The 21007-nt window shown below is 37.7% G+C and overlaps 1 protein-coding gene across 1 annotated transcript in view; it reads right to left on the bottom strand.

Moving 5' to 3' along the window:
- SCUBE1 (signal peptide, CUB domain and EGF like domain containing 1) overlaps positions 1–21007 on the bottom strand; it is a 212253-nt gene that overhangs the window by 57304 nt on the left and 133942 nt on the right. Inside the window, exon 7 of the mRNA XM_061988784.1 lies at positions 12895–13011. Within this exon, the coding sequence (XP_061844768.1) occupies positions 12895–13011 (117 nt within the window). The remainder of the gene's footprint in view (positions 1–12894; positions 13012–21007) is intronic.

A 21007-nucleotide genomic window follows, 5' to 3' on the forward strand; every position in this document is an offset into this window, starting at 1 on the left:
CTCCTAGAGCATGGAAAGGTTGAGGCAGGTTTCAACACATTTCCCTCATGCCACTTTCTCCATTTTCACCTGTTATCTTTGCAGTTTTATGAAGAAACCTGTCAGATGGTAATCTGTCACATATGGATTTAGGTGTCAGCTATTCTCCTCCAGGACATATCCACTCTGACATTATCCACCAACCAATCAATAAAAGAGTCTGCCAGGCTGCCAAGAGATCAATCACCTTGTAAAACAAACATTATATCCTATTATTTTCTTATTGCAGGTAATTAGATTTTTAAAACACAAAAAGCTTCGAAAGTGAAGAACTTAGAAACGCTGTCAGAATAGTTTAGGCCCTGATTTCTCATTTGTGAAAGGGAAGGGATTTACTAAATCTAATGTGAAAAGAAAGGATTTTCATTTAAAATTTTTGCTGAACACTGAATTCTTTTTTAAACTGAAAAACATGTTAGTGCAATGCTATGAACCCAAACAGTGCAAGCTATCTTACTTTGTGACACAACAGAATGTAAAGTGGACAAGAGACATAAAGAAATGGACTGATTATTTTACTGTCAAGGCTGGGCTATATGCAAAAACTACCTGCCCAAAGCCATAGGAGTCCCAGAATGGAAAGTTAGTTCTCCTTCTACTGTAACATTTTATCAACCAAAATGCTTTTTATAAAACACTGGAGAGGGGGAAATTAAGTGCACAGTTTAGACTCTTATTGTTACTTGGGGACAGCAAATAAGATCTCTCTTTCCACAAAGCATGTGGAAAATTCAGTACACCAGACTCTGGGAAATGCAGGGGGTAACAATGACCACGTAAGTACATGCAGCCCTTGAGGCTGAGGTTGAAATGGTAGTAAAGAACTCAGCAAATACATTGGGCGGATTACTTATTTACCTTAATTATTCATACAGCCACTATGACCAAAATACATTCTACATTTATGCCTTTTATAAAGGAGGAACTGAGTCAGAAGAATGATATACGTTGCTGAAGGTTATACAGAATAGCAATAGTAAAGGAGTTAATTCAGTGTTTCTTAAGGTATAAATCAGACAAAACTGGGAAGCTGACAACCCCGGGTCTTTTCTCTGTACTAGGTCTCACTGAAAATCAAGACCTTGCTCTTACAGTATTAATTTTTTCCACATAATCTCAATGAAAAGCACTGGGGCAAATGAGCAAGCTGTGCACTGTCAGACCAAGACACAAGAATCTCTAGACTTAGCATATTAATTGAATTTACCTTTAGTTATGGCTTTTGTTTTCCCCTTTGGAATTATTACCTGCTCAGTAAAGTTGCATGTGCTTATTTCCAAAAATCTCTTTGTTTCTAAAATTTTGGTTTATTTAATTAAACAGAATTTAAAAATAAAAATGGTATCAAGGAATCCCATTTAAAGTATGCTAGCTTTCCTATGATAAAGCTGCTCCTGCTTAAAAAGGACAGCAGAATACAATTAACCCCTGATAATTCAAATGCCTCACAGCTGATAACGAATCAAAGAAATTTGGCTGGGGACCAAAAACTAACCCTCCAAGACTTTTTGAAGCTATTACTTCAACCAATTAGGGATCTATTCTGTACCAGGTAAGAGAAGACTTCCCTGAGAGCACGATCTAGCTGTGTGAAAAGCAAGCTGTATTGCCTGATGAAAAAAAGCAATAATAATGAAAAAATACTGTAAGTTTTGAATGTTGGTAGCTATGATTATGTGAGTAGTCAACTCCCAAATTACAGAAAGCACTTCACACTTTTACATAATAAACTGTGGTTGCTGATCCTCAGGGAGCTTTATATTGATGAATAAATGCAAGGTCTTTTCAACAACTCAAATGCAAAATATGACCCTCCCAAGCATTAATTTAAAGGATTTGACATTTTCAAAGAGGAAGTTCACAAAGACAAATAACAACTGCAAGTTTCCAGGGAACAAGGATATTGCCTAGTCATGAAAAAAACCTAACGTTGTACACATGAATTTATTTTGTGGGGATAGATGGAACCCTTGGGAGGGAACAAAACTGAATGAGTTACATGGCTGCTGACCTGATTCTCCAAATTTTTAATGGCAGGTAATCTGTTATATTAATTTATCTGTTGTGAATAAGTCTACATCAGACAAATGAATTGTATGTTTTTAACCTAAAAAAAAAAAAAAAAAAAAAAAAGAAGGTAGCAATCTCCCCAAAAATAGAGAAGGAGCAATGAAGTTTCACACGCATTCCAGATTAGACGAATTTGCAGCAACAGTTGGAAGGCAGATGTTACCACAATTTTGTTTCTTGAATTGTGCTCTGTGCCCTTTCTTCTTTTTTTGCCTTTTGTTCAATTTTCTTCTTTCTGACAAATTACATCTGTGTTGGTATCTAAAATTTGCCTTTCCTCTCATTTGTTTTTTTTTAAATCCCGTGGGTTTAGCATTTCATTTTTCCTCACTGTGGCCTAGAACTTCAATTCTCTCTTAGATGGTCTGGATAAAATTATGTCCATATATCTAACATTCATCATTCTGATGCCCAGTTGACACACATACATATCAGTGTCCAATTGCTTATTTTTTGATCCCCACACTAGACTTCTGACCACTTGCAGCCAGCTACCACCAAGAATTTTCTATCTTTTCCTCCCCGAAATCCCACACATTTTCTGTTGGTGACCAATATCTTTCTGTCTCTAACATTGCCACCACTTATGGTTTTACCACTAACTCTGCTGATCCCTGTCCTCTCTCTGTGCCTCTCTCTGCCCCTTGGATGCTCTGTCATTGGATGCCAGATTTGCCTCTGCACTTGTTTGTCAGAAGACAATAAAAAAAATCAGCTATTTTAATTGAACATTTCATCGCACATTAAAACTGTGCATCACATGTATAAAGAAAATGACTTTTTTCATTCCTCCTAAAAGCACTGGTCTAGTTACTGGAAGATCCACATTTTCATTGCTGTCATTCTTCACATCAGTCTCACGTTCATGAATTTATTTAGGTGCTGACTTCTCATGCAAGGCAAAGATGTTCCTCTGTTCATTCTTCATTCAGTGTCATACAATTTATTTGTGCAAAGACACAAGAGCTTTTTGCATTGTTTTTTCTTGGTTTTAGAACAAAACATAGACTTCAGCCACAAGAATTCTATTTGCCTTGTGTTCAGCATGGAGAGGGCAAAGGTATTTTTTGTTTTGATTTATGTCTGTAGTTACTTGTGATTAATCTCATCTCTTGTATTTTCTGATAGCTTGTTGCTTACACATACAGAGAAGCAAACTCAAATGGTGTTTATATTTCTACATGAACTTATTTCTAGTTATAACCGCTGGGAGGGTAAGCTGTTTTAGCTTGAAGGCAGAGTTATGTAAGGGTTCTGATGAGAGTAGAGTTGCTATATAATGAATTATGAAAACTAGATCTTGATTTGACTATGGGGAAGTTTACTCTTGGTTTAAGTTGATGAGAAGTAGGGAGAAAGCCATCAGGGAGAAAGAATGGCTCAAAATAAACCACTTCAATAAATACTTAAAGGCTGTTAAAAGACAACACATACTTTAATATCTAACTTCTAAAATTCTATCCTCTGACTCCAGACAGCTTGTAAACTGGTTTTGACAAAACAAGCTATGTCCTGCTGTTGACAAAAAGTACCAGAGTCTGATTCCTCTGGAGTAGGATGTTTTTCTGAGGGAGTAACACAGAAGGCAGAAGGCAACCAGACAGGGACTGGAATTGAGTTTCACATGTGAGTGGAGAACACAGGCCTCTTTGCACCACTTTTTGCTTATATTTTGTTTCTACCATTGAGATCAAGAAGAGTTACTTTATTCCTCATTGGTCAGACTCTGAAGGGAAGTGGAATGGGTAATGCAGTTCAGATATATTTTCAAGACAAGTGGATGCCCTATAGGCTGGGATTAGGCTATTGGTGTGTGCTTATGAGCATGTTATTGCAATAGGATATGAGTTCAGAGGGTGTCAGCTGTTCCATGTTATTTTCCAATACACATATCTTAAAGCTTGTGCAAACAGGAGTTTGCTTAGCCATATGATGTCAAACCTCTAATCCCATCAGGAATTACCAAGGCTGCTGTGCTTATTTTTCCTTGGAGCCACCTATTTTTCTGACTGTACTAAAAAAAATGGGACATTATGATTCCTGAGAGAACTAAAAGCCACAGGGTCCAAAATCAAAGCTGGTGCCCGCTGAGTGGTATTGCATAGAAGAGCAGACAGATATTCTAGTTTGGTATCCATGGCAGGGGCAATATGGGCCTTGGGGATGAAAGGAAAAGTCACAGAAGGTGTAGTCTACATGAAAGTCTGAGGATGACAACCTCTGTCTTAAAAATGAAACTAATTTTCAATACCTTTCTTTTCCTGAGGTTCTTGACTTGAAATCCTCAAACCATTAAATTTTCTGAAATGTCTGAGAAATTTTCCACTAAGAAGCCTGAAGTGTATCTGGCTGATCACCTGAAAGCCTCGTATCACTTGACACTCCCAGGAATCATAGTTAAAATTCTCTATCTGCTTGGGTCAGCTTCTTCATAGAGCATCTAAGAACTCAGTGTATCTCAATCTGATTCATTTGCAAAATTTTGCACTTTTTTTTTTTTTTCCAGTGCAGATAAGAAAATTGTAAATTCAAGCCTACTGAGAGTCATCCTGTCTTCCCCTTAGTTACTTTTAACAGACTGTAAGCAACATACATACTGTTCTCTGGGATATCCCAGAGCAATCCAACCCAGATAGCTTTATTTATCCAGAGCAAGCAAAGAGAAGTTGGTTATTAGCTTAAAGGAAAAGCTGCTCTTACTAGTCATCACTGTACCTTTGACTGAGAGCAAGGCTAAGAGACCACTTTCCATGTGCTGTTTTCCGAATCAAGCTATGAATATAAGGTATTGTATCAGTAGAATGTTAACAAAATTTAATGTGCTGTACATCAAATTACTCTGGTACCAAGCAGCAATGGTAGTAAAAGTATTTACCAGTATTAAAAGTAAGACTACAACAGCTCTATTAACTACTTTAAGATAAATTATCTTAAAGATGAGACACAGAAAGATGAGCACGTTGCAGGTGCTGCAATTATCAAGGGAAACGTAATCAGAAGGAAAAAGGATAACACAAGCAGGTCTCTGCCTTTTCTGGCTTTGCCAGATGCCCTTTTCAAAAAACCCACTTTTAAGTGCTTGTAACTTTGTTACTAATATTTATGCTGACATTTGCTGGGACAATAGCACTCTGCAGTAGAGGTGATGACTGCCTGCAACTTACTTCATTTGAGTTTATTCTTTCACACCATTTGCCTGTATGTTTTTTCCCTTTTTTTGAGAGTTCACTGGAAAATGCTAATGGGTCATTATGGCTAATGGTTCATAATGCCATTATAATTATGTTCCTCAACAATTGTTCAGGTTTAATGTGGAGGAAGCTAAACTGACCTTTTCACATGAATTAAGAAAATCTTTATGGTGTTACAGAAAGGTGACCTGGAAAAAGTTCTTTTTGTATGTTCCAGGACATGCAATGGGTGCCAATACAATATGTATTGATACTAGGGCCATGTAATGTAAAGCAGGCACCAATATTCCTTTCACTATAGAGTATCACAGATATCACACTAAAGGGTATTGGTGATGGTAGATGCACAGAAAGTAGACTGCAGATCCCAAGCAGGAGTAGTTGGGTGGCTATGAACATATTTGCCTCTATAAGCAACCTCTAGAAGTTTAAAGTCTTGAGGAGATAATTTAAGTTTCTTTCAATTTAAAATGCTGCTGTATGTGAATTAATTCAACAAGGAACATAATTCCAGCTGAGTGATTCTAATGCAATATATTCCTTGAAGCTAAATACAAACATTTTGCAGATGTGCACCTTCAAATGGAAGTAACACGCTTCAGCTGGAAACTTGGGTTACCCTTCAGCATGCTACTTTAGCAATGTCTTCTCTAATGCTTCTTATGCATTTACGAAAAAGTCATGTATACCTTTGGTAAAATGACTATCTCACTTAAACAGAAATGTAAGAATTTTCTGTGGTAATCTAATTGAGGAAAGCTTTGCATTTGGGTGCCTACTTTCAAAGAGGTCTCTTTACAGCTAAGAGAGAAAACAAGAACAGTGCCTAAACCAAAAAGTAAATAAGTCCTGTCACATGGATTCATTTGTGCCTGTCTTGCATTTACCTCTCAGATAAAACAAATCAATAGTTCAGAGGAGCTGCTCCAAACCTATAGACCTGATTCTGAAGGCATCGAGACACTTACATAATGTGAGAAGTGTGGTCGTATGTGCTGCTAAAGTTCTATCTGCCTTGGTGTAAACTTGACTGATGAATATATTTAACAGAGGTTATCTTGTGCAGGGATATATTTTACTGTCAAACTTTTATTTGCATGTAAAAAAGATGAAAAGTTGATAAGGGATATTAATCAAACAAAACGAGAGTTCATCATAGGTAATTATTCCTACTGCAAAAACTTCCCCATTTAGACAATCAGTAGAAAAAATATACCACTCTAAAACTTATCCAGTCAAACAAAAGTAGTATCATAACTCAAGCACGATAACAGTTGAAGTACCAGATTAGCAACTGCATGTTACTAATAACAAACAATAAAAAAAAACCTGCAACTTCTGGCATCTTTTTCTAAAAAAATAGGAAATATTGTCAGTTTGATATGAATTGATAGGGGCTGACAAGACGCAATTCTAAAAGCTTTGGTCAATTTAATCTAATTTAGAGAAAAAACCTAAACCAAATTTTAAGTAATTTTGACTAATGGAATGATGGAGGAAATCATAACTGTTCACAGATATTCTGTAGCCAGGAAATGAAGCCAAATTGGCCAGCTAAACTGTTCATTCTGAGCTTTTCACTTAGTGTTAGTGTGTTCTGAATGAAAAAAGAGGAAAGCCTTCAACATTTGAGTCATAGTCTCGTACCAAACTGATGTCAAGCTTTAATTTTAATAATTTAATTTAATGAAACCTTTCAGTTCATATTTAACAAAACATAACATATTTTGCTCCATTGAAACTCATTCTGTAACATGCCCCTTCCTCACAGACACAATTCAATTTTCAAACTTTAATTCACTTTCAGGGCTTCACTTTTGTGTTCAAAACCAATTTAAATTGCTTTTCCCAGCTGTAACAGTCTGCAATGAAGAAAGATATAAAGGTCAATTACTATGTCAACCTAATAAAGCCAATGAAAAAATTCCCTTTCATTTCAATAAACTTTTATTTGGTCCTTTGACTGAAATTGTTTATTAGTCTCTGTTCTGCTGCTCTTCTTTTCTAGATTGCTTAAAGATAAGATAGGTTATAGAACTGAGTTACTGGACAAACCATTCAACATTTCTGATGCTCCCACTGAAGCACCGTCAAGTATTTAAGCACGTAAGTGCCACATTTCTTTGCTGCATCTGAATGCAAAAGGATAGGGGCCTATTTCAAGGAAGTAAAGAGCACAGCACATTGCTGAGTAACCATGACAATGAGACAGCGGGAAGAAGAAATGTTTGCCTAAACAGCATCCAGTCACATAACCTCAGTGTAACACTGCTCTAGTTAAACAATATGCCAGAGGGCTAAGAAAGGCATACTTAGTGTTGCACAGTAAATAAAATGCCCCATCTCTAGGTGGAGACGTGCAGGGACCTTCCTGTCTCCTAAATACATGTCCATGAGATCGTCTGGGCCTGGCAAACATCTGTTCATGCACATGAATGAATACTGATGTATTTAGCCACAGCTGATGACAGATTATCAATGTAATATCATATTGCTATTAAAATCACTGACATCCTATCCTGGCTGAGTGTCTGCCTCCCAAAAATCCCAGTCAAGCTTATCTATGAAAATGACGCAAAACAGAAAGTTAACTGAACAGAATAACACACATCTTGCTATTGCAAAACATCTACGGGGCATTGCAAAGTTAGGTGTCACTTTATAGATGTTTATGGAAAAGTCATATTTAAGATGTGGCACTTGTTCCATAACCCTTAGAAATCCACTTATGCTTCTCTTCTCCTGCTTAGAATTTATATTTGCTCTTCCATTTGACTCTGAGTTCAGCAAGTGCTGCACTCTGCTCAGTTCCTCTATGTCTATGTGTACAGTGCTGGGAAACGGCATTATTCTAGGGCACAACAGTGCCTCGGGGTCACAGTTTCTTTGTTAAATCCCTGAGGCAGAGATGGAGCACGCAGACACATGGTCCAGGCATTTTACACCATGTCAGAAGCCTGTGGCCCTTCCTCTTGCTCTAATTCACTTCTTAGAGAACCCACAAAGGAAGCCCCTGTCTCTCTCAGATGTCTTTTGCAGTCAGTTCCCGGTACTACGCTGCTATAAGTCCTAGAAGAACTTTCTTATGCTCAGCTTGCCTTCCATCCTTCTGTAGCTTCCCTCAGGCAGAGGAGCTTTTTATTGTTTGATCCAGTTTGGCAGCTGGATTGAAACATTCTTCAGAAATCTATGCTAAGTCTAATCTAGTCTGACTTCATTACTCTCAAACCCCATGAGATTTTTTGTGAATGTATCTCCTGCTTTATCAGTTACATAAGCTGTACTTAATGCCACTAAAATGCTAAACCGAGGGCAGATTACAAGTATATCCATGAAAAGGGCAATCGGCAGGAAGAATACACATAACCAACAAGCAGGGGAACTAGGGTTCACAGAACCCCTGATATGCACATTATATAGGCTATTAAAAAGCAGATGGGACACAATGAGCAATAAACATCCTGGGCCACTATGTCTTGTAATCTTCTATCTGCGCTAGTTGTCATCTGTGGGATGACTTGGTAGGCCTTTAAGGAAATGACCTACACTGTTTTGTCACGTGTAACACAATAATCAATGGCATCAAATGAACTGGGATTACCTAGTTACAATGGTAGGAGAAATCTAATAGCATTAATTAGAGGGAGAATACGGAACTCTTTCTGCCTGGGATGTGTCTCTAAGCTGACAAAAGCCTCTGTGGCCTACTAAGAGACAAGCTGGTAGGAAAGGTGAAGGGTAAAAAGGAGCATTCTTGATCGTGCGCTAACTCAGTTGAGGGAAAACTTTGGTTTGAGACTGACTTTTAAAGAACAGCAAAGGTCAATTAATTTTTATCCAAGCCACTGTTAATGTATATGAAGGTCCCTCTAACTAGAACACAGATAGCACTTTTTCCCTACAAGGTCAAGTATGTAATATATATATAAGGAAGAATCAAAGACAAAAAAAGATTTTTTTTCAGTTTCCAGAAACCAAAACAACCTTCTGCTACACTAGTCTTCCTACTGGCTATCCAGCTACCTGTACATTTGCCATGTTAAAACTCTCTCCATAATGATTTCTTTTTCCTTTTTTATTGACATTTGGTATAAATCAGACTGCACACTGCATTAACAAAAGGAGCCTGATTCTTTGATGTACGACGAACTCTCATTTCCCACTAAGCCTGTGAAAGAGGTCAACATGCAAAACTGTGGAAGGTGGATCCCTTCTGTACTTGGAAATTGCTTTTCTGCATCCTTGATTCTCTGATTCTAGAAGAAATACCAGAGTTTCAGTCCTAATTCAGTTCTGTACTCTGTGATTTGAATCCATCCTGGCTTTTATGATAGAACTATACAATATGATATCACAAACAAAGCGTAGAACAATTAGTTAACATTATTAGGGTTTATTTGCTATCTTTTGGCAAATAAAGCATCTTCACATATGCTCTTTCTCTAAAAATTGCTTTTCCTTGTGTATGTAAACTTGTCTTTTGTCTATACTAAACAGCTAATGAAGTTCCAAACTATTAGATAAAAACCTGTGAACATTTTGGACCGTAAGCTCTTTTTCTATTATATGTCTGTACAATGCCTAAACCAGACTAGCCTTGATTTCTGAACAGAATTATCTAGGAATTCTTGTTCTTTATAAAATCAATATTTTTATTTATGTCATTATTTTAAAATAAAAATATACGTTAATGTACCCAATTTATATTAAAAAAATGAGCAAGAAAAGTGGCAACAGACTTCCACAAAATACCAGGATGGTGAATTTATAGTATTGAGGAAATCACCTACAAGTGAGATAGAATTACAGGTTATGAAATTACATGACGTCCACCTCAGAGTACTCAAAAGTTTAAATGTTTCTGTGAGTCTTATTTAAGGCTCTTGAACCTAAGCAACATAATTTCAAATAGTAGCTGCACTATGTAAAATGTCTTAGACAGGAAGATGACGAAATGGACTGAAAAATCGTAGTTTCCCATAAAAACATCCTTTTGGGTCAACATTATTTACTAAATTCAACCTAAAGATATTAATCATTCTGCTCAACCCACAATTACATATTTTGGTCAATATATTAATTATTCCTCCAATATCTCTGAGCTTTTCTTACACACCATGTCGCTCTACCTTCCTTTCATAGATAATGACATATCTTTCTCCCATATTTAGAAGTATAATCTCTCTTAAAATTATGCTTACATGAAAAACCTCACTTGAAGATACTGTGACACTTGATGGACTTGCAAATTGCCCAAGAAATATAGGATGTGACAGCTGCATGATTCTTGAAGATGCTTTAAAGGGCATCCAATAGATAATTCATTGCTCTTACTACACAGACGTAATGTTACAGCTAGAGGGAACAATGAACTGTATGTAGAAGAAATTGTGGGCCAGTCTAATCAAGAAGAATAAAGAGAAAAATAATCAAAGGAGAAAACTTGAGCTGATCACTCTTTTGTTTCCCACAGAACTCAGAGGAAGGCATGTGTGCACACTGAATTTCCTCATCCCAGGCTTTACCTATAAACAGGAGGAGCTGGGAACACATCAATGTCACTCCATCAAAATGCTCACTTTTGCACTCAGAAGAAGTAAACCTTAGAGAGATGACTTGACTAAGGGCTGTCTGCAAAGGCTACAGAAACAGCTTCACTGGTCAGTTTATGTGAAAGATCCTTTGTGCACAGATTTAAATGCAAAGCTACTTCAGCTGCAGGGAAGCAGAATCTATCCCAGAAATCTCACAGTGCAATACATTAGATAAATACTATTAATTACAGTTAAATTAAATGTAAAATGTATTTTATCATAAATACTATTAATTACAGTTAAATTAAATGCAAAATGTATTTTATCATTTTATGATGAGTATTTTGTAAAATGTCAATAAAAGTCAAAATGAAATGTCCCAGTTGGTTCATTAAACCATGTGAATTAATTTCCAGTTGCTGGTTATTTAAGAAAGTAAGAAAGAATCCGCAGCATCATAAAAATACAGATTCTGTTTCTTATATTTTCTTCTCATAAAAAAGAGGAAAAGGAAAAAATGTGAATGAGCCTAGAGCTAGGGTATTGGGTTTGACGATCAGTTGAATATTTCATTTTGTCTGTAACACTAATTAGAGACTTGATTATTATATAAATATTGTTTCATATTCATTCTATGGCCAAACTTCTAAATTTAGAATTAATCTTTTTTTCATGATACAGTTTCAATAACAAACATTATGACCAAGTATAGGTGTACGTTACCGTATTAAAATGCCTCCTTTTTAAACACTCGATGGAATCACTGTTACTGCTTTGCTATGGCTTAGCTAGTCTGCCTGTAAAAATGAAGATTTATTTTTGTGTGGCTTGAACTAAACTGACTGATTTTTGATGTGTGCTCACCCTTAACTATTAACATTGTGTGCAATGGCAGTTTAAACGTTTTATTTTCAAATAAACAGGCAAACGGGCTGTTATTTCTATAAATACTAATAGGATCATGCCCAAGCACTGAGATTTTTTAGCCTGGAGCAAGAGGAAACCACACATTTTCTGTTTATTTTTGTGGGTTTTACTATTTTAAGTAACGTCAAGCCCTGGACTGAAGATATTCTGACATTTCTGGTTACTTTGAAGGGAAAAAGTCCCAATAGTTCCTTGGTCAACTTATGCTAAATCACTGAGTGACAGAAAAGCAGTCACTGTGTCAACAATACATGCAATGCCCTCCTGGATGTCCATCACCAGGTGTCTTGCAATGGAGCTCATAAGAAACACATAGGAAGATGGGAAAATGGTTGATGGAGGATCTGGTCCTATTAACATGTATCCAAAGCTACTCACATACGTAGAGCCATTAAGTGTGATTCTATATGGATATTTGAGAACTGTCCCCGTCTCCTTAACTATAAACAGATGTTTGCAGTGATATCAGGTGTGCTTTTTTGTTCTCTCTTTCCTTGACTTCAGTTTTAACATGCTCATGAAGGAAAAAATGCCCAAGTTCTTATGCTGTCTTTGGAAAAGTAAAATCTGAGCACCAGCTGAGTGTTTCTTTTCTGTGAACTAAAAAATGTCTTTTTGGTTTTCCTTTGCAGCTGTCTGCTGGAGCTCTGAAGAGGCTAAAATGGACAATTGTCTGGGTTTTTTGAGCAATACCTCTGCATCTTTTGCTTGGCTTCACTTAATAATAACCGGTTGATTATCTGCAGGTAACAAAACACTGCTTGAGATTTTTAACCTGCTTTTTGAAGAGCCAAATTCAGACATGATTAGAAGACGAAAGTTTTACAAAGATATCAGATTGTCCTTTGAAACTGAAGGCTTTCTGCAGCCTAAACCTCTGGTCAGTTTGAAACAGCCTGACCTCTGTATCTCATTTCTTTGCAGTGATAAAACCCTCTAATTAGTAGAGAGAAAAATGACTGAAATAGGTAAATATGGAAAAACTGGGGAAGGAGAAAGCTAATGAACTCCATTGCAATCACTATGCCAGTATTGCCTTAACTTAAAATTATTGATTAAATAATTGAGTATTTACATCTTGTACTGAAACTGCTGAAGGCAAATGATGCATTGCAAAGCAAACAGAAGCTGACCTTTGCACGTTTTCCCATCAGGCTGCAGGGTAAATCCAACTGGGCAACTGCATCGCACCCCTGTTGCGGTATCCTTGCAAGTCCGATCACAGCCTCCATTATTGACAGCACATGTTTCTGCAGAATGAAAGAGAAAGAGAGAGAGAGAGAGGGAGAAAGGGAGTGTAATGAAATGTTCTGGGGGAGGGGAGAAGCACCAACTCTTTGGAGCAATATTACAACATTATGAAAGCAATCTAGGTTTAAGCAAGCTAACTGAAGCAAGCTCCCAAGGTCATCAGGGCCCACATACTGGTTTTGACTGGTAAATCATTTCCACAAGTCATAATTTCTTTCTCCTCCCCAAACTGGTGTATTTATTTATGATACTCAGTGCTTTTGAACTGCCTTAGACAATAGGACGGGTTATTAAATATGAAAAACTTTGGTCTTTTTTTAAAAAATTGATTGCCTTTAAAAGCAGAACCAAACATTCAGTCTGTTTCATATCAGTCAATGTCTAGCCAAGGCTTTTTAAGGTTCATTTTTTTCAACGATGTTGTGGGCATAATGAACTTTAAAAAGCAGTAGAAAGCAAAGCAGAGTGCTAGACTTGGAACTGAGAATTTAAAGTCCTTAGTTAAGAAAGAGTTAATGGAAAATGAACTACATATATCACTTTGACAAGAATCTACATGCCCAATCTGTTCTTACTGAACTACAAGCAAAAGGCATCTGGGTTTTGTCCACTTAAAGCTTTTTGCAAATTGAAAGGAGTTTGGAGTGGGTGGGAGGGCATAATTGAGGTCACTGAACCCATTCCAAGCTGTGTCATTGAAATTTCCCAGTGCTTGTAGTATGTAGAAGGGTGGCTGGGCAAACACAGGCAAAAGAAAGCTGCAATACTTCTGAGCTTTTACAACAGTCGGCAATGACTATTAGGTATCACTACATCAAAAAAACCAAAATCAACCCAACCCCTTCAGCTTCAGTACAGAAAAAGCAAAAACTCCTCCCTCATCACCATTATTTTCTGTTACTTGTGTGTGCACATGCGCACATTGTAGACGTACATACGCACACATACCCGCACACACATCCATAAAATAGATAAAAGGCAAGTACAATGATTAACTTTGCTTTGATCCAGAGAATAGAGTGGATGTAAGGATGCCAATTTAGCACGTCAATTTGAACTGTGCATTTATCTGAAAAGTATTTACTTCAGAGAGCAAGTCCTTTTAATAGTATCTTTTTCAATTGCTCTGGCTTTGATTAAATTAAAATACCCCTCTTCCCCCCAAGACTGCCATTATTCTACTCGGCTCACCTCATTCTGGCTTTCCCTAAAGAGTCTTTGTCATTACTTACTCAGATTTACAGAGTCCTATTGCTGAATATTCAGTCTGTGTCACAATTGTACCCTGTGGACAGGGTCTGACAATAAGCTATAGGATATGCTAATGGAGAATTGCCTTAGAATAGTACATTGATCAAAAATTATTTACACAGAACAGAAAAGGCTTTATCTTTCAATTGAGTAGTACGAAAAGATTCTTATTTTAAAGTAGCCTGTGCTAATGCCCTCAAGGTGAACTTAAACTAGCTCTTTGGAAGGACTTCCCTACCTCAAAATAAGAGAAAAAATGTATAAGCATGTGGGTTTTTTTTTCCTCTTTTGCACCGGCACAGGCCTCTACGTCAGTTGTGGAATAAGCTGCTGGCACTTAGGAGCAAACTGAAAGCAAGGGCTTGGGGCACACATGCATTAACATCATGGGATAGAATTCTGCCATCCATATACATTGACACATGCTCTATTGAATAGATTTTAAATTTTTGATGCCATGTGTGCTATATAATAACATCATGCAAAAAAAGCAATCAGTATATCAATGGATTTACATATAACTACCAGCAAGCACAGCTAACATATGGATTGACAAGTTTTCTGGTACAGCTTTCTGAAAATGGAATTGAATCTGCAACTCTTTGATTTCAGGCAGAGTTCTTGCTCACCTTAGGTCTTGCAGGACCTAAACTGAATTGTTTATGTAGTATAGTTCTAATTTTCATTTACTCTCCTGGGAACTACTATTTTACAGACTCAGAGTCTGAAACTGTTGCCTGAAGAATTCTTCTATGAATGATAATGCTGGCATTTGTTATGTGAATGTGTGCGTCTCCCCATAAGCCAACATATCAAATAATTTTATGTTTCAGAGAAGGGAGAAAGTTTCAGGTCATTTAAAACTTTTTAATTGAGTATAGTTTAATGGTAGGATGATTTGCCAGGAGTAAAGTGTTGTTAAGGTTAAAAACCAGGAAAAAGTGCTGAAGATGTAAGTTTGGCATGGCATTGCAGAAAGCAGTAAATCTCATGTTAGCAGATTAATTTTGGCATATTAAGAGTCTTTTATTGCAGTTCATCAACATGAGATGAACATAAGCAGTAATATTTCTGCTTTCTGGATGACATCCAGTGAAAATGAATAGACACAACAATTTTTTTTTCCCATGGCATGGATGACTGGATCTATAGGGTAAGGGTCATTCAGTGAGCAAGAGTTATTTCTATGTATAAATAGAGGGAATCAAGCCAGCTTTTCTTATTTTCACAGAGATTTAGTAAAACAAACCAAAAAGGATAAATACCCTTCAATTTTCCTGGTGACTCTGACTTTAATACATGATGAACTCTAACAGAATGAAGATCCAACTGAGCAAGAGGACATCTGACAGTGCCTTGAACATTTTGAATAATCAGAGAGATGTATTGACGAAATTCTTTAAACTCAAGGTCATGAGAAAATATCGGTAAAGAAAGTGAACATGGATAGCAGAATGTGGGAAAGGTATTGTGAGCTACATCAAATACAATAACTGATGTCTGCATACAGCATAAACCAAAGTGTGTCACCACCTGTGTTTCTGTTACAAATTACTTCAACTCATTGTTCACCTCACCACCACCACATTTTAGCACACATTTGAAATGGAAATATCAGTTTTAGGTCTCAAATAAAGAGCAGAAGCTAATTGCTTATATCCAAGTTATCACACTGGAGAATCTATACTTATATGGAAGGCAAAGAATGGATGTTCAAATCTGGATCAGATCTTACAGGCTATTTCCCACTGTTTTTTTCACTATGAAATATAATCTTATAATCTTATGAAATACAAGCATATTCATTACTCTTTTTTCTTTGTTTATTCAGACTTTTGGACACTTTTCTAATGGTTTTAATTCTGATCAGGGAGCAGAAAAAGAACAGGAAGACAAAAATAATGCATTGCCATGTAACTGACATTTAGATTCCCTCCAACTCTGATAAACCTCACCATTTGAAACTCTTGGACTTTGATGTGAATTTAAAGTGATTTTTTCAGCCCCACTTATGTCCTTATTGAATACCCACCAGAAAACTCACAAAGAAACAGGAATCTAAAGAAAGGGACATCTATTTACTTAAGGCAGTCTGGGACAGCTTACATTGTGTTTTTCCACTGTAACCTCCTAACTCTGGAACAAGTTCTCATGTTTCTGCTCTCTGCATCTGTAGAGAAGAAGTAACCACAATCATTACCAACATGCTATACCTATGGTTTACTCAATTAGGAGACTTATTTTTTTAAGAATAGCCCATTGCACTGTGAGATATGGACTGTTTCTGGATATTAAAATATCCTATTGAAAACCAAAAGTTTGAGCTGTCACTCCTTCAGCACTGGATCAGGAATGTTGACTGAGTTACTAGGTTAAGCTATATGAGTATTCAGTCCTTTAATGTGTCACTTAGGTGTCTGTAATTGTTTAGCAGTGAAAGATAAGTTCTCCGGTTTCTAGTTCTGAAGTTTTTAAACTAAAGCAGAATCTCTACCTGGTGGCAATACAGCCTGGTCACTTCCTTAAAAAGAAGACTGACACCATTTATTTGGCTTTGAATCTTATTAATTCCTGAAAAAAACTCTGAACACGTGTCATGGTTTGGAAACACTTCTGAAAATGTAAATTTCATCTTCTTTTATGATATTGGTAAACATAGTCATTCAAAATATTTGCTTCAATCAAATCTGGTTTTTGGAAGTGGATAATTATTTCATAAAACCTTTGAAAAACTGCCTTGAAGACATCTGCCCCATGTCCATGATCAAAACAGTAAGATATGACTTTAAGTTTATTGCTCAAAATCTTGGAATTTGAGCAACATTATAATATTGGAATAATACTGGAACCTTTATTTTCTTTTTCTGGCAGCCTAGGCCAACTAAGATCCAAAGCACTGTTTTAAGAACTGACATATGATGCAAAGTTGAACAAACTTTTCTAGGTATAAGGCAGTAGAAGAGATGCATTTGAAGATCATACAGTAATATCTGTCCTTCTATAGTCTTCAATAAGCCAGGAGGTCAGGTAGGGTTCTTGGCAAGTAGACATGGTAGACAAGAAGAAAGGCAAGAAGGAGGCTCTGGGGAACTACTGAGCAGCCAGCCAGTTAGCCAGCCTCACTTTAGACCCCTATAAGTTTATGGAACGAATCATCCTGGAAGCCATTTGCAAGCACATGAAAAACAAGATGATGATTGGGAATGGCCAGCATTGACTTACTGAAGGTAAATTCTGCCTGATTAACGCAACTGCCTTCTACAGTGACGTGACTTAGACTATGGGTAAGAGGAGAGCTGTGGATGTTTTACATCTTAGGTGATGTCAAAGCAAGTACTTTGACAAAGGACGTAGTATCCTTATGACCACAGCGGTGAGAGATGGACTGGATATGTGGATAATACAAGAGTGGAAAATTGTCTGGACAGCTGCATTCAAAGGACTGAATCAGTAGTACAAAGCAACTGGCAGTCTGTCACTAGAGCTATCCATCAGCCTCAGCTGGTGATATTAGGGCTAATACTGCCTGATGTCTCTACTAAGAACCTGGACTATGGGATGGAAGGCATTGCCTGCAAATTTGCGAATGACATAAAATCAGAGGGAGTGGCAGCCCACAGAGCTCGGCTGCCATTCAGAGGAGACTTAACAGGTTGGAGGAAATGGCCTAAGAGGAATATTATGAGTTTCAATGAAGGCCAACCCAAGTCCCATGTATAAGATGGAATAATAACATACAAAAGATTAGGCTTAAAATTGACTGGCTAGAAAGCAATTTTGGAGAAAAACCTGTGGTCCCTGGTAGACAAGTTGAATAGAAGTCAGCAGCACTTCTTTAAGGCAAAGGCGGCAAACAACATCCTAGCTTGTATTAGCAAGAGTACAAATAGGATATAAAAAGAAGTGACCCTACCCCCTGTTGCATGGAGCAATGACATCTGGAGTACTGTGTCCAGTTCCAGGCTCACCAGTTCAAGAGAGACAGGGAACAGTTCAAGAGAGTTCAGCACAGGCATACCAGGATGGTCAGAGGAGTGGAGCATCTTTCCTATGAGGAAAGGCTGCGGGAACTGGGGTTGTTCAGCCTGGAGCAGAGACGACTGATACAAATATTTAAAAGGTGCATGTCAAGAGGATGGGGCATCACTTTTTTTCTGTTGTCTCAAGTGACAGGACAAGCAGTAATGGACATAAGCTGGAACACAAAAAGTTCCACTTAAACATAAGGAAAAACTTCTTTCCTGTGAAGGTGAGGAAGCCCTGGCACAGGCTGGGCAGGGAGGGTGTGGAGACTCCTTCTCTGGAGGTGTTCAAAACTCAGTTGGACATGCTCCTGTGCAACTTCATCTAAGTGGACTTGCTTCTGCAGGGGAGTTGGGCTGGTCCCTAGAGGTCCCTTCCAACCCCTATGATTCTATGACACTTGATGGACTTGCAAATTGCCCAAGAAATATAGGATGTGACAGCTGCATGATTCTTGAAGATGCTTTAAAGGGCATCCAATAGCTAATTCATTGCTCTTACTACACAGATGTAATGTTACAGCTAGAGGGAACAATGAACTGTATATAGAAGAAATTGTGGGCCAGTCTAATCAAGAAGAATAAAGAGAAAAATAATCAAAGGAGAAAGCTTGAGCTGATCACTCTTTTGTTTCCCACAGAACTCAGAGGAAGGCATGTGTGCACACTGAATTTCCTCACCCCAGGTTTTACCTATAAGCAGGAGGAGCTGAGAACACATCAATGTCACTCCATCAAAATGCTCACTTTTGCACTCAGAAGAAGTAAATCTTAGAGAGCTGACTTGACTGAGAAGCTGAGAGCTGTTCAGTCTTAACAAGAGAATGCTCAGAGGAGTTATTATTTCTGCTTGCAGCTGTCTAATGGGACAGTGTAAAGAAGATAGAACAAAACTTTTCTTGGAGGTACACAATGGAGGACAAGAGGCAAAAAATAGAAGTTAGAGTATGGGAAATTCCAGCTTGATACAAGGTAAAAATTTTCACCATGAGAGTTGTCAAAGACAGGAATGGGTTCCCAGGGAGGCTGTGAAAACTTCTTCCTTGGAGAGATTCAGTACTCAACTGGACATGGCCCTAAGCGACATGGTATAGTTGCCCTTTCTTTGTGCAGGGAGTTAGATCACATGACTTCCAGAAGTCCTTTCCAACTTATATGAAACTGATTCACATATCCTATAGTGACTAAAGAATTTGAGTTTAACCTTTACTTTATTTCTGATAAAGAGTAGTGGGGGAGAAGAGGGAGAAAGGAAGTACCACAAATACAGCAAGCAGCTTGTTAAATTCAAGGGCATAGTTCATGTCTACTCAGCATCCTATTCAAACTCAAGATCTCTTTGGAATCTGATACATGCGTATCACTTATCTGACACATTTAGTACCATCAATGATAGCAAATTAGGAGGAGCTGTGGACTCCCACTGGTGTAAACAGGCCTTACAGAGAGATCTGGATAGACTAGAAAGTTGGGCAGTCACCAACTGTATGAAACTTAACATGAGCACATGCTGGATTCTGCACATGCGATGTGGTAATCCTGCTTATACATACAAAGAGGGGGACGAGGGAATGGAAAGCAGCCCAATGGAAAGAGATGTGGTAGTTTGGGTTGATGGCAAGTTGAATACAAGTCAACAGTGTGTCCTGCCAGCGAAAAGGGCCAACCATGTCCTGGGGTGCATCAAGCACAGCATGGCTAGGTCAGTCAACAAAAGTGATTGTCCTACTCTACTCTGCACTAGTGCAGCTCCACCTTGAATCTTATGTGCGGTTTTGGGTGCCTCGATATAAGGACATCAAACTATTAGAGGGTGACTAGGGGAGAGCAATGAAGATGGGGAAAGCTCTGGAGGGCAAGATTTAGGAGAAGTGGTTGAGGTCACTTGGGTTGTTCAGTAGGAGAAGAGAAGGCTGAGGGGTGACCTCATTGCAGTCTACACCTTCCTCAAGGGGTGCAGTAGAAGAGGAGGTGCAAATCTCTTGTCTAGTGATCATTGATGAGACAGGAGAAGACAGAATGAGGCTACATAAGGTGAAGTTTGGACTGGACATTAGGAAAAGGATCTCCACTGAGGGTGTGGCTGGTGACTGGAACAGGCTTCCCATGGAAATGGCATCAAGTCTGTCAAGAGTTCAAGGAGTGTCTGGGTGATGCTCCTAGTATTAGTGTTAGCTAGTCCTGTGAGGAGCAGGGACTCAAAGATCTTAATGAGTCCCTTCCAATATCCTATGATTCTTTGATTCTGTGATATTTTCAGTAGAAATGCTCATGTTTGGCAAGTTGGATAATGGAAATAAAGACACCTAAATTTCTTCCCTAGCTTCCCATAAGTATCTGTGTCACCCTTGATAAATGAACTGCATTGGAGCTCACAGGAAATTTTGTGACATACTAGTCTCCTCATTTAAAATAGATGCAGTACTTCCTATACTCATAAGATCTTTTGAAATTCATTGGTACACAGACTCTATAAATGTAAAAGGGCATTGTTTTTATTGCTACTACTACAGAAATTACTACCAACAGTACAGAAATTAAAAACAAGACTTGACACTGCGCACTCTTGATTTACTTTTTGCCCTGATATAATTTATTCCTCTGTAAACATAACTTTTTACAGGGATAAGAGAATTTAGTCTTTTATATCTACTCTTAAATTACTTTAGATTACCACAATACGCAATTGTGTTAATATGGAAAAGCCTTATATAACAGACAG

The sequence above is a fragment of the Colius striatus genome, chromosome 1 (genome assembly GCF_028858725.1).
Source record: "Colius striatus isolate bColStr4 chromosome 1, bColStr4.1.hap1, whole genome shotgun sequence".
Classification (NCBI taxonomy): domain Eukaryota; kingdom Metazoa; phylum Chordata; class Aves; order Coliiformes; family Coliidae; genus Colius; species Colius striatus.